The 14008-nt window shown below is 34.7% G+C and overlaps 1 protein-coding gene across 3 annotated transcripts in view; it reads right to left on the bottom strand.

The window, feature by feature from the left end:
- Positions 1 to 6269: 6269 nt before the first annotated feature.
- DHX36 (DEAH-box helicase 36) overlaps positions 6270 to 14008 on the bottom strand; it is a 44622-nt gene continuing 36883 nt past the window's right edge. For all 3 annotated transcript variants that reach the window (XM_008065954.1, XM_021716487.1, XM_021716486.1), the window contains 6 exons: positions 13790 to 13873; positions 10931 to 11030; positions 10747 to 10837; positions 8191 to 8311; positions 7330 to 7482; positions 6270 to 6951 (listed from right to left, as the gene is read on the bottom strand). In XM_008065954.1, the coding sequence (XP_008064145.1) occupies positions 6766 to 6951; positions 7330 to 7482; positions 8191 to 8311; positions 10747 to 10837; positions 10931 to 11030; positions 13790 to 13873 (735 nt within the window). In that variant the 3' untranslated portion in view covers positions 6270 to 6765. The remainder of the gene's footprint in view (positions 6952 to 7329; positions 7483 to 8190; positions 8312 to 10746; positions 10838 to 10930; positions 11031 to 13789; positions 13874 to 14008) is intronic.

The raw sequence follows: 14008 nt of genomic DNA, 5'->3' as shown, positions 1-14008 counted from the left end.
ATTTAATCGGCATTTACACCCCCATACAACAGATAATTCATTAAAACTAAAATGTAGCTATAGAACATTCACCAAGATAGATCATATTCTGGGTCATAAACTGAAAAATGTACAGTAACTGAAATAATACAAAGTACATTCTCTGTCCATAATGGAACCATACTAGAAATTTTTGGTCTCACTCTGTCACAGTGGCACACTCATGGCCACCACAGCATCGAACTGCTGGGCTCGGTTGATCCTTCTGCTTTAACCTTCCAAGTAGCTGGAACTATAGGTGCATGTTACCACACCTGTTATTTTTTAATTTATTGTAGAGATGAGGTCTCACCAAGTTGCCCAGGCTGGTCTTGAGTCCTGCCCAAGCTGGTCTTGATGGCTCACATCTATAATCCCAGCACTTCGAGAGGCCGAGATGAGAGGATTGCCTGAGCCCATGGGTTCAAGACCAGCCTGGGCAACTTGGCGAGATAAATCTCTACAATAAATAAAAAAATTAGCTGGACGTGGTGGTGTGTGCTTTTAGTTCCAGCTACTTGGAAGGCTGAGGTGGAAGGATCACTTGAGCCCAGCAGGTAGAGGCTGCGGTGGCCATGAGTGTGCCACTGCACTCCAGCCTGGGCTACAGAGTGAGACTCCAACTCATAAAAACAAAAAAAAGATGAACACAGTTGATACACCTTCTTGCAAGATTGATAAAACTACCAATGTCATAAATGAGAGATATTACTATGGATCCCGCAAACATTAAAAGGATAATAAAGAGATATTCTTTAAAAAATTACATAAATTTAACAAAAGTAGAGGAGCAATTTAATGAAAACCACAAATTACGAAAACATTTAACAGTCCTGTAACTATTAATAGGTTAAACTAGTACATTTAAAATTTCTCAAAAAGAAATCTCCAGGTGTAAGTAGATGACTTATTGAAAAATTCTACCATTCTATATAATCTCTTCCAGATAACAGAAGATGACAATTTCCAACTCATTTTATGAGGCCAGCATTACTTTACAAAAAGAAAACTAGAGACTGGTATCCCTAGTGAACAGTGGCAAGAATCTTCAGCAAAATATTGTCAAGTCCTAACCAGCAATATATTAAAAAGAATTACACACTAAGACCAAGTGGAGATTATTCCAGGAATAAGCAAGACTCATTCAATATTTGAAAAACGATGATTGCTACGGCTTGAATGTGTCTCCCAAATTTCATGTGTTGGAATTTTACTCCCTAAATTCATGTTGATTGGAAGTATGGACTTTGGGAGGTAGTTCGGCTAAAATAATCTGGGCAGGTAGGGTCGCCATGATGGGACTGGTGGTTTTATGTGATGCCCTTTGCCATGTTTTGACACAGCAAGAAGGCCCTTACCAGATACTGGCACCTTGCTCTTGGACTTCAGAACTGTTAAGAAATAATTTTTATTTCTTTAGAAATTATCCAATGTACAGTATTCTGCTATAGCAATAGAAACTAGAATAAGACAGCAATCCATGATATTAACAGGCTAAAGAAAACAATCATAGGTTTTTATCAGTTGATGTTTGGAAATATTTGGAAAAACACTCAGTAAACTGGGGCTAAAAATCTTTTTTTGGTCAGGGCCTCACTCTGTCTCTCAAGCTGGAGTATAGTGACATGATCATGGCTCACTGCAGCCTCAAACTCCTGGGTTCAAGTAATCCTTCCATTTCAGTCTCCCAAGTATCTGGGAGTACAGGTGCATGCCACTATGCCTAGCTATTTTTAAAATTTTTTGTAGAGATGAGGTCTTGCTATATGTTGCCTAGGTTGGGTAAGTAATCTTTAACATTCAGTTTTAAAACATTTTTAATTTTGTCAATATGAATGTATTTGTTAAGAGGGCGTTTTATTCCAGTTTGTTAAACTGATTTACAATTTAAAAATATTTAGAGAACTAGGATGTTGGATTCCATTTTGTATTATTTCAGATACCACCAAAATGTTAGAGGTAGGCCTATTCTACTTTTGCCTGAAAAATCAAGAAAAATCAGCTTCCAGTAGGAACCAAAAACCTAAACTACCTACTTTAACAAGAGAAATAGTCATTAGCAAGAATGGGGTAAATGGAAGCTATGGGAAAGATTAAGTTATTGAAGCATTTAAAGTAAATATACAGCTAGAAATCCTAAGACAAAGTACCAAGGAATCACTCATTTCATTAAAGCTCTGCTAAAATAAATTTTATTCCTGACCAAGTTGTCTTCATTGTGTCAAGGTAACATAACATACTAGGACTCAGAAAGATACTACTCATTGCCTCCTTCTTGAAAAAAATTACTTGAAAATTCACACGAGACCATTAAGACATGAATCAAGTTTATGGAGTAGAAAAAAGGTATTCACAGTTTAAAAGAAATTCTCAAACTGGTCGGATTCTATCATGCACAGTGGAGATTCGTTCTACAGTGATTTCAAGTCAGCTGTTTCGGTTATCTCCCGTGGCTTTCCTAACACACACAAAATATTTTCCTCATGACCTATTCTTTACCATATGGTAAATACGTAACCTCTCATCATCATGACTACCTAAACAGCATGACTACTCTGCACTGAACCGGCCAAGTCAAGAGTAGCCCATGGCCATTTTCAACCTCAAGGAGCATAATGAATTAATTTCTGCATCTTTTCTAAGTTAATTCATAATCCTCCCTGATCCTAGTTTATATCCTTAAGCCCCCAGTCATTTAACATACAAGGTGGAAATCAAAACTCACACAGAATTGTAGAAGACAACTAAGGAAAACAGCAAAGAAGCATGTGAAGAGATGCTCATCATGTATCACTATAGAAATACCAGTTAGAACCACAATGAGCTAGAACTCCACATCCACTAATGGCTAAAATTAAACAAAACAACTAAAAATACCAACACCAGCAAGGAAATGGAACACTTTGACCCTCACACATTTCTGCTGGGAATGTAAAATGGTACAACAGATTCCGAAAACAGTTTGGTAGTTTCTTATAAAGACACTTAGTATACAGCACAACAATATTAATCTTAGGCATTTACCCAAGAGAAAGGAAAACATGACCACACAAAGACTTGTATACACATATTTATAGCAGCTTTATTCATAATAGAAAACAAAACAAAACAAAAACAAACCATCAACTGGTAATGACCATACAATGCAAAACTACTAAACAATAAAAAAGCAACTAACTACTAATACATGTAACAATGTGAGTATCTCAAGAACATTAACTGAAGGAAACTGGACACAAAAGACTACATCTAATTCCAATTATTTGAAACACTAAAAAAGGCAAAACTACACTACTAAAAAGCGAATCCATGGTTGCCATGGGATAGATGGGGCCGGGGGCGGGGGGAGGGGGAGACTGACTGCAAAGTGGGACAAGGGACACTTTCAGGTGATGGAACTGTTCTGTTCTATATCAAGACTGCGGTGGTGGTAATTACATGATTTCACATATTTGACAAAATTCACTGAATTATACACTTAAACTGGTTAATTTCATTGTATATCAAATACCTTAAAGCCTAAAAGAAAGCACAGAAATATATCACAATGGAACAATAGTTACATGATTTACTTTGTATGTTGAATTTCCAAATATTCCTCAGTAAGGATGCATTGTTTTCAAATGAGAATAAAAATGCCACTTAAAAACAATGAGCATATTACAAATATATAATTATACAAACACGATCACAATCACTTATAAATAATTACAAATTCAGAGCTAAGGACAGAAGGAAATTTACCATCATTTACTCTGGGTGAGAGGGTTCTAATAAATTCCTTCTAAAGTTTTTCTTTAATTCATAACTTCTAAAGTGGACTTTTAAAAATGCAGTAAGAATAGAGAATAACTTGTAATAATCAGTATAAGTTTATCTGCAGCTTTTGCCCAAATTAATAAATTAAGAAGGGATCATCTGCTCTCTTTTCAAAAATGCTTTTTAAAGATTACTCAGTGTTTTATTTATTTATTTATTTTGTCTTTTTTTAAGAGTTACCCTTTGCATTGCTCAGAGAGGTGAGAAAGATAAATTGACTTTTCTTCTTAATTTAATGTTTTATCCTTTAAAAACATTAAAGAACAAATGGTTCTTAGACCTCAAATGCATTTTCTACACAGTAATGCCCTGTTCTGTAAACAACAAAAAGTCAGAGTATAAACAGCGCCTTGAATTAACACTTCCTTCCCAATCAGCTGTACAGAACACATAAATGAAGATGACAGTTACTGTTTTAATCTCTATGAATACCTCATGTATTAAAAAATTCTTCAGGAACATTTTCCCCATTCATTTGAAGGTTAAACATCAGTTTGCAACTAGTCAATCATTTTTACAGAACCTTTAAATTCTTCCTTCCAAGACCATTTGACCAACTGTGTGAATTTAAACAGAATGCTAGAAGCATTAAAAAAAAAAAAAAAGCACACAAACACTCTTAAAGAGCAAATAAGACTAGATAGTCACACCTTGACTTCAGAGGCAAAACTAATATGCTACAATATTTTGACATGACTCTAATGCCAGAATTCAGTGAGAGACAGATCACTTTTGGGAGACCAGTCAAGAGAACAAATGTATGACACACATTACATTCAAACCTTGGTAGGTAATGACAGTGGCACACATGGCACAGATGGGAACAGTATCTGAATGAGCACTTAACAGATCATTGTAGCATTATCAGTACATCCCAGTTACTGTATGATATTCTTATTCCTTTGGTTTCCTTGCACTGGAAGGCACAATAAAATTTGTACTTTTTATGGCGCAGTAGATACTTTTCCTGTTTCTTTTACATCCAGCACTTTTACACCTTTTGTCAGACATACGAATCAAAATTGTTATATTGCAAAATAAATAGAAGTCTCAGCAAATAACACAATGTTAGATAGTGTATATTTCAGCTAATACGCTTTTTGCCAAGTTAAAAATACCTTACTAAGTGGTTTAGACAATGAAAGGTTTTACTTATCACTATCAGTCCACATGTAGAGCCGGGGGGTTCATTCTGCAGCTCGCCAGCATTATCAAAAACTGGTGAGTTTCACCTTTCCACCAAACCAAACTCAGTCTACAGCTGTCCCCCTACCCGCCTCCACCTCATGGTTCTAAGTTGGCTGGAGCAGCTCCAAGTAACGCATTCAGACAAGATAATGTCCAAAGAAAGAGAGCAGAGCTTCCTTCCCTAAGTTTATTAGTGAGAAAAAAACTTTCTTAGACATCCCCTTGAAGGTCACTTCTAAAGTGCCACTCGCTAGGACAGATTTGTGTACTCATGCCTCACTGACTATTTGTAAGGAATGTAACCATACATGGCTAGTTTGGAAGCACCTGATTCACTCGAGGAAGAGGGTTCAAAACATACCTGGGCTCAAAGCTGTACAGAGGGCAACACTTGCACTAAAAAGCAAGAAGGGAGACAGAATGACTGTTGGACAGCAACTAACAGTATCTGTCACATCTGATAGGGCTCAATATGTACACTACATGTTGTCAAACTAGTTTCCACTGGCTAAGAGGGTTAAGTAGCAATGAAAAAGTATAATATAATGGATTGTTGAACATTTAAAGAAATATTTCAGGGACAAATAATAACTAAGATTCAGAGAGTAACTCTATGTGCCAGGCACTTGCCTATATGCTTTACATGTATTATAACACACTTCATACTCACAACTGATATCTATACAGGTGCCCCTCGGTATCTCTGGGGGATTGGTTCCAGGACCTCCTGAATAGATACCAAAATCCGCGATGCTCAAGTCCTTTATGTAAAATGGCATAGTATTTGCAAATAATCTGGGCACATTCTCCTTTAAATTGTCTCTAGATTACTTATAATTACCTCAAACAATATAAACATTAGATAAATAGTTGTCATACTGTATTGTTTAGGGAATAAAGACAAGGAAAAAAGTCTGTACATGTTAACTACAGATGCAACCATCACTTTTTTCCCCAAAATATTTTCGCTCTATGGTTGATAGAATTCATGGATGTGGATGGCCAATTATACTTTATAGATAAGGAAAAGGAAACAGAGCAGCTCTGTAACTTGCCAAAGATATCTAATAAGTGACACAGCTGAGCTAGGATATGAGGTAGTCAGACTCCAGACCCACACTCACTTGCTGTATTATGCTGCATGGGGTGATATAAAAGAGGTACACATGTATTTCAAAAAGAGCAAAAACATCAAATAGACCAAGCTATAGGTGGAGATGTAGAAACCAATCCAAGAAATTGGCTGAGATTTATACATTTTACATTTTATTAATACTGGACTTTACTACAACAAGTTAATTTACTTCTGATAGAAGTTTCATTTTTAAAAATGTGCCTGTGTTCAAATTCTTACTTGACACTGCTTTTTGGCTAACCATTCTATTTTCACTGGTTCTATATTCAGTCATTATGGCCAGAGATATTAATTTTATATAACAGAACAAAATAATTTCTCAAGTGGTACAGCACTCAATATATACACATAAGGGGAATATACTCCCCAAGAGTGGATGTGACTACAATGGAGTATGTGACCAGAGAACACACTGCTGATAATATTATTTATAATAGCTACAGATAACATCATCAAGTCATGCATATTAAGTCGTTACTACCTACTGAAGGCTTCTACCTTACACATGAAATTTAGTCATGTCCCAGGTTTTGGTATCCAGTCAAAATTAAACTGCGATGGAGATGGCTGTCAAACTAGCTTTTCAGACTATTGCAGAAAAGCTGTCAGCTGTAATATCCATCTTGGAGTCGTGGTGGAAAGTTCCCGGGAGTTGCCTTTTCCTGTGTTTTTATCAAGTCTAAAATAGCTGACAATACTGCACAGTCTCTGGATTTAGTGTCCTTCCAGTCTACAGGACGAGGACTTTCAATCTTCTCTTGCAGAAGCGTGTCTAGTTCCTTTCTTAATTCCTAAAGGTGGGAAAATCACACGTTAAATAAAGGCAGATGTATTAGCAAACAATGTAATAAACAAAAGTGACTTTAGCTAACACAAGGAGTTTCACAGCTATTTGCACAAGACTAACATATTTAGTGAGCAATCAACTAAAGTATAGTCATATTATCAGTGACCAACTAATGTGTGGTTAAAAAATTCAAAATTCAATCACACTGAATCTGAACCATTTAGGGTGGTTGGTTTGTTACCACCAAAAAACCCCCAAAATTCGGAAATTTGTTCTGTTGAAATACAGCAAGAAATATTAATGTGTAACATTCGGAACAAAATCACAAGACCACATGTTAATTTACATGTTGATTTAAAGACAATCATGTAAAGTCAGTCACCTTAACAAGATGGGCAATTCTTGCTGGAGACTGAAATACAATCCATTCATCTACAGCAATCGTTTCCTGACCATTATCCTTCTGGATAGAAATATCACCTCCAAAGAACAAGAGACAGTATGGGGAAACCTCTGTGCAGTCATACAAATATATCTGCAATGAAAATTAAAGGTAATATATTAATATATTCAGGAGTCTGAAAGAATTATTTCCACATTAATACAAATACTACCAGTATTAACACCAATATTACCATTAATCAACTAATCAATTCTAACGTATTAACCTGCTAGTGTAATTAGAGATTAGTTTTGAAGAAATAGCATTTTAAGTGAGCCATTCTTCATTATTCAGAGAACACAGGTGTTTTGCATTTGTTTTAATTTAAGCTATAGCATTATTCTTTGAACAAAATATTTTGAGTGACAAAACCAATATACTAAGGTAGCTAAAATTATCTATATATCTAGCATTTTAAAAATCATCCCAAATTACTTTTCTAAGGAGAAAAATATAAATTCCACTTAATATGCTGACCAATACTTATAAGGTCTACTGACATGTCAACAAAATTTTTTACACAGTGTAAACTCCTGTACACCATAAAACAGGCTAGTATTTCTTGAAAGTAGGCTCTGAAACAAAATTACGCAAATCAAATAACTGTCCTAGTTAATACAAAGACCCATCATTCCAGACCTGCAAGTTAGAAGTATACATTATCTGCTTGAATAAAAAGGTTTTAATCCATTTCAGAGGGAAAAAAAAGAAAAATTGTTTATATAACTGTGAAAACGATATAATTACAAAAGTACAACTGACTAACGTCCAGATCCTTGATTATTCTGAATGTTCACTTACACTACTTGTCCTCATCTTCAGGTGATAGATAAGCCAGTTGTACTGAAAGTCGGTTTGCTCCACATTAACAGATTTAGGATGAATAGCAACCTGGCCATCAGTTTTTGTATAAACTTTCACCCTTTAAAAAAAGGTAAAATGCAGTTTGTTAAAAAAAGTCTGCTAGGAGATTTTTTTCAAAAACTGACAGAAGGGCTTGGAAAAAAACAAATAGATCCCAGAATAAATTTTAAAAAGGCCACAGTGAAGTCAGTTTATTGAAAAAATAAATGTACAAATTTACATCTGACTAAAAAAAGCATGATTTTCCTAATATATGGGAAAATGCTAGCTAATTGCAAATACTTTAAATCATACAACTAATTTTATAGGTATAATTACTCAACATTAGAAAAATGACAGAATGTTGTTTTCCTTAATTATGTTAATATGTATAGTATTAACATAATTAAGGAAAGATAAAGAACAAACCAAATATCTAAAATAACTATAGTAGTCGAGACCAAGAGAACAGTCTTACTGTATGTATATCACTGTGACAATCATGATATAATAAATAACTCTCACTTTACAAAGCAACTCTGTGAAACGATCAATTTAAAATTTTGACAGATGAATATAAAAATAAATTAAGAATTCTGTTTAAATGTATACTGAACCAGTTCCACTTCACTCTCAATTCCTAGGGGCCTTTTCTTTGATAGTCATGTGCATTTTATCTCAATTTCTAAGAGTCTTCAATATTATTCAACAGGGAGATTGATGGTTTATTCTTAAATAGCTAATTACCTGTATTAGACAACAGAATAAAAGCTAATAATCCATTAATCCTTCCTATTTATTTTTAAGACTGTTTTTTTGGAGGTTCTAGGAATTCATAATACCAGCACCAAAATCATGTACCACAGTCATGATTCATATTTAGAATAAAACCAGAAATTTTTTTTCTCACCCCACAATTTAATCAATGCCATCTTGCACCCTCATCACTAGAGCAGCAGGAGTGGCTAAGTTTCTATACAGGACCAGAAGGTAAGTATTTCAGGTACTGTATTGTGAAGCTCTATAATCTGTTACACTCACTCAATTCTGCTAGTGGGAAGGAAAGCAGACACAGGCCAACAAGTAAACAAATGGGTGTGACTGTATTCTCATAGAAATATACAAAAACTAGCTTTGGGCCTGCACATCAGAATTTGCTGACCCCTAGTCTAGACCTAAAGAAAGCATCAATCAAAAAAACCCTGTATTTCTTCCTAAAGCCCTCCCAGGATGGCAGAAGGAGGTAATAAAATGTTTGTATTTTAAAGAGCCTCTCCGTTAAGCTACCTAATAAAGTTAGGTATAAATATAAGAAGAATTGGACAGAGTACTGATGTCAAAAAAGTACCTGGATCACTTAAAATGTGGATAATCCAACCATAATAATTAAAATTCATCAATTACCCATGATCTTATACTTTGGAATAAGGTTTCCCAATCTCAGCACCACTGCCATGCTAAACTGGATAATTCTGTTATGTGGGGCTGTCTTGTGCATTATAGGATGTTTAACAGCATTTCTAGCCTCTATTTAGTAGATATTAGTAGTGCTCTCCCAGTTAGGCAACCACAAAAGTCTCCCAAGCACTGTCAAATATATTCAAATTCTGAGGGAGCAAAAATCACTCCAGTTGAGAACAAGAAAAATATTGGCACTTTGGTCTTTAAGTCTACAATTTTTCATGTTTATAATCATAGGGTATCCAACTTTTTTATTTAACATCAGTTCAAATATTTTACACGTTACTACACAATTATTGCTTTAATGCTCACCTACTGAAATGCTATATAATATGGCATTATAAAACCATAATTTTCCCACTGCTACTGGGTATTTATATTGTTTACAATATAGCTGTTAAAAAACAATTAGAATTACTTCCTTAACATATTCCTTCAATTAAAATACTCACTTATCAATGTACTGGACCACTGACTATTTTAATGATTCTTGATACATGCTTAAAAGGATGGCAATCATCTGCATTTGTAACTCTCAGTTTCTCTGTATCTTTTACTAGAGCTCATTTACTAGGTAAAAACACGCTTTCTTGTTATCACCAATTACTACTGAGGCTATTTGTACATATATTATCATACTTTATTTCTCAGAAGAGGGAATTACCACAATTTTATTCAAAGAATTAAGTTATAAAATTATCCATTTTAAAAAAGGAAAAAAGCTTTCTGAAATAAAATCTACTCTAAGCAATTTTTATCCAGATGCTAGTTTTAATAGCTGACTGGGTTTTCTAATATTTACACTGGCACCATGTTTTAGCATTCTTCCTGAACAATGGGTGACTGAAGAGATGACTCCAGAATGTGTTGTAAGGTTAAGTGATGCCTGTGCTGAACAGTCTGCCTTCTTCTAAATGACCAAAAGTCTTAAAAAACAAAAATAAGGCCCAACTATGAGTAAGAATAAATTTACAATATAAGCCCCGTTACATGAGGATTTCAAAAGCTTATGGAGAGAATTACAAGTAATTCATAACAATCTTCAGTGCTTACATTTTTCTTTTTTTACCCAAATTCTGGCGGATTTTAGCAACTTTGGGATATAAGCCAGCACAGATGACAGCTTTAATTATCTTCTCATTATCTATTGGGAGTGAGAAGGTAGAGAAAATAAAAGTAAAATACTGATACAATGAACAACAATGACAAATGATTTATATAGTGTTTTCTGCTTTACCTGAATTTATATTTGATTTTGGATCTTTAGGATTTCTACTGTTTACAAATCCAGCTGCAAGAAGATGCTCAGCAAACTGTCCTTTCATGTTATGCAGCATCTAGGGAGCAACAGTAACAAGCAGAACTAGAACAGCTTTCACACACAGGACTATAAAACACACTCATGATCAATTTAGTTGTAAGTTGTCCCTACGTTATGAACACACTTTTGCAAAAATGTGATGTTTTAAAGCTGGAGTTGGCTAACTACAAAACCTGTATTTCAATGAAGTTTTCTGAGAACACAGCCAAATTCATTCAATCACAGATTTTCTACAGGCGTTTTGTGTGACAATGGCAGAGCTGAGTGGCTGTAACACAAACCACATGGCCTGTAAGTGGCATATAAGTTTAAGGCCTATTTTTTGTTTCGTTTTAAGAAAAATTACTATTTGAATAAAAGTGGTGCACAGCTCATTATAAAGCATTCAAGTAATACAGAAAAGTGCCAATGAAGAAACTTCCCTTGCCTCAATACTCTTCAGAAATAATCCTTATTAACTAAATAAACAGGATTGCACACACTCATTATGCATATATACTGACAGAAGAACTGGAAATGTAACCTAATGAAAAGATCATAGTATAAAAGGTTTTAGAAAATTATTACAATTTAGTTTAAATAAAAATGAAAGTAAATGACCAGAAGAATCTTAAATTTTCATAATAACAAAAGATATTTTCTAAAATTTCCCTTAAAGCTTAAAGTAAGAGATTATATAGGACCACTGTTCCTTAGGGTACCTCGTAGTGGAACTGCTGGATCAAACAGTAGATCTACTTTTAGTCCTTTATGTAATCTCCGTACCACTTTGTAAAGAGGTTGTACTAATTTACACTCCCACCAACAATGTATAAGTGTTCCCTTTTCTCGACATCCCTGCCAGCATCTATTGTTTTTTAATTTTTAAATAATAGCCATTCTATTAAGCTGGTATCTCATTGTGGTTTTAATTTGCATTTCTCTGATGATGAATGATGTTGTGTAAAGTAAGATATTATAACACATAAAGTTAGCCATATTTAAGTGTATATCCCTTTTATGAAAGATTTAAGTTTTCCCTCCTAAATTTTCTTGTAACTGACTTTCTTAGCCACCGCCTGTTTTGTATTACCATTTGTTATACTGTTCAGGGTAATAATCTTTATACTCTATTCACCATCTCGTATTAATCCCATACTTAAATAATTCCAATATGTACCACCAGCTGATTTAACATGCACTCTCCATTCCTGAAATCTACACTTACTGATTCATCTTTTAATAGGCAGCATTTCACTGTCATGCAGTTTTCAAAAAAAGCTCAAGGGTATACTATATAAGTGCTTTCTTAAATGTGTCCTTTTTCTTAAATTCATGTCTTCGCTGGACACGATGTTCTAAAATAACAGTTGGACTCAGTCACCTTTTCATATTTCTGTTCTTTTCATTTTTTCTATTTCAAAGAAATGTCTTTATAAGCATCTCTAAATAAATGTTGAATTATGTGTGATTTCTATGTAGAGATACCAACTGCCCTCATGATTAATCAGTCTTGTCTTCCTGCCTATAAGATTTTACTTAATGCTTTAATTTTTGTCTTTTTCAGGTACATCCAGAAACTGTGATTACTTCAAGCTTTTCTTCTATGGCAATAATCTGTTTCAGGGGTGTCCATTTTGTTCTTTATGATTTTCTGATCTTCAATTTGTTTTCTTAGCTCAGGAGTCTTTTCATTTAGTCTACTGGTTTAATTCTTTACCATTGTTTTGCTGAAATCATAGTCTTACTAAGCAATTCCCTATTATAAAACAGTTGTACGGTATTTTCTATTGAAGCATGCTGTATTTCCATTCTTTTTTCCCTTCGGCTGAAGAAGTATTTCTCTCAGTTATGGCCTTTCTTTCATTTTGCTAATGACTGGACACATCTGATATGCTAGATTGAAATCGACAAAGTAGTAAGCCGGAAATGTTAAATGTCCAGTATCAGGGATCAAGCCACCTAGCTGGAGTGCACACAATGTTGGGAGAAGTGAGGATGCTGTTGCTCTTCCTAGTGACTTGAGATCCCAGTTCAGCGTAGAGTCTGAAGTGTGAGGTGCACATGCCCTGTTTAGTGTTTACTTTCTTCACTTTCACAAATGCCTGCTGTGCAGTGTGTTCACTACACTAAATGAAAAAAGTTAAAGATACCCTATTTGATACTTTTTAATAGATTTTAGGAGAGAATTAGTGAAAATTTTCAGACTAAGTCATCAAAATGACAACTAGAGGGTGGAGACAGGAATAGAAACTAGCCTTACTGTGATTTACTGTTACACTCTAGAACCTGGTTTCTTTTCTTAGTCATTAGAGTTTTTTGTTTTTGAGTCAGGGTCTTCTTACTCTGTCACCCAGATTAGAGTGCAGTGGCACGATCACAGGTCACTACAGCCTTGAACTCCTGGGCTCAGGCAATCCTTCTGCCTCAGTCTCCCAAGTAGCTGGGACTACAGGCACACGCCATCATGCCCAGCTAATTATTTTTTGTAGAGACTGGTCTTGCTACACTGCCCAGGTTGGTCTCAAACTCCTGTGTATAAGCAATCCACTCACCTCAGTCTCCCAAAGTGCTGGGATTATAGGTGTGAGTCACCATGCCTGGCTAGTTTTTTGTTTATGACATTATTATACATCTTTGTTTCACTGCACTTGATTTAATAAAGATTCCCCTATTATTGTGTATGTAATACAAATATATACAATTTCCATATATTGATTTGCTACAGAAGTGTACAAAATGGACACATATATTCTCTAGACTAGCATATTATTACTGAATAACAGTCACTATTACCTGCAGTGTATTTGGAGACAGAAAATATTCCCAGCAATAGTCCTTTTCATATCTGAAGCCACGTCGCCTAGCATCTTCCCAGCCCTATGGGGCAAAGACATGAAGAACTCTATATGGCTCCCTAAAGCAAAAATTACTTACTTGTTTCCATTTTAATTTTAACAGCAGTTTAATCTTCTACTGATATTAAATTTTCTTTGTAAAAAATGCAAAGACTTT

The sequence above is a fragment of the Carlito syrichta genome, unplaced genomic scaffold, assembly GCF_000164805.1.
Source record: "Carlito syrichta isolate Samal-C Ts95f unplaced genomic scaffold, Tarsius_syrichta-2.0.1 Scaffold308821, whole genome shotgun sequence".
Taxonomy (NCBI): domain Eukaryota; kingdom Metazoa; phylum Chordata; class Mammalia; order Primates; family Tarsiidae; genus Carlito; species Carlito syrichta.
The sequence above is the reverse complement of the archived record's forward strand: the minus strand, read 5'-3'. Positions and strand labels throughout refer to the sequence as shown.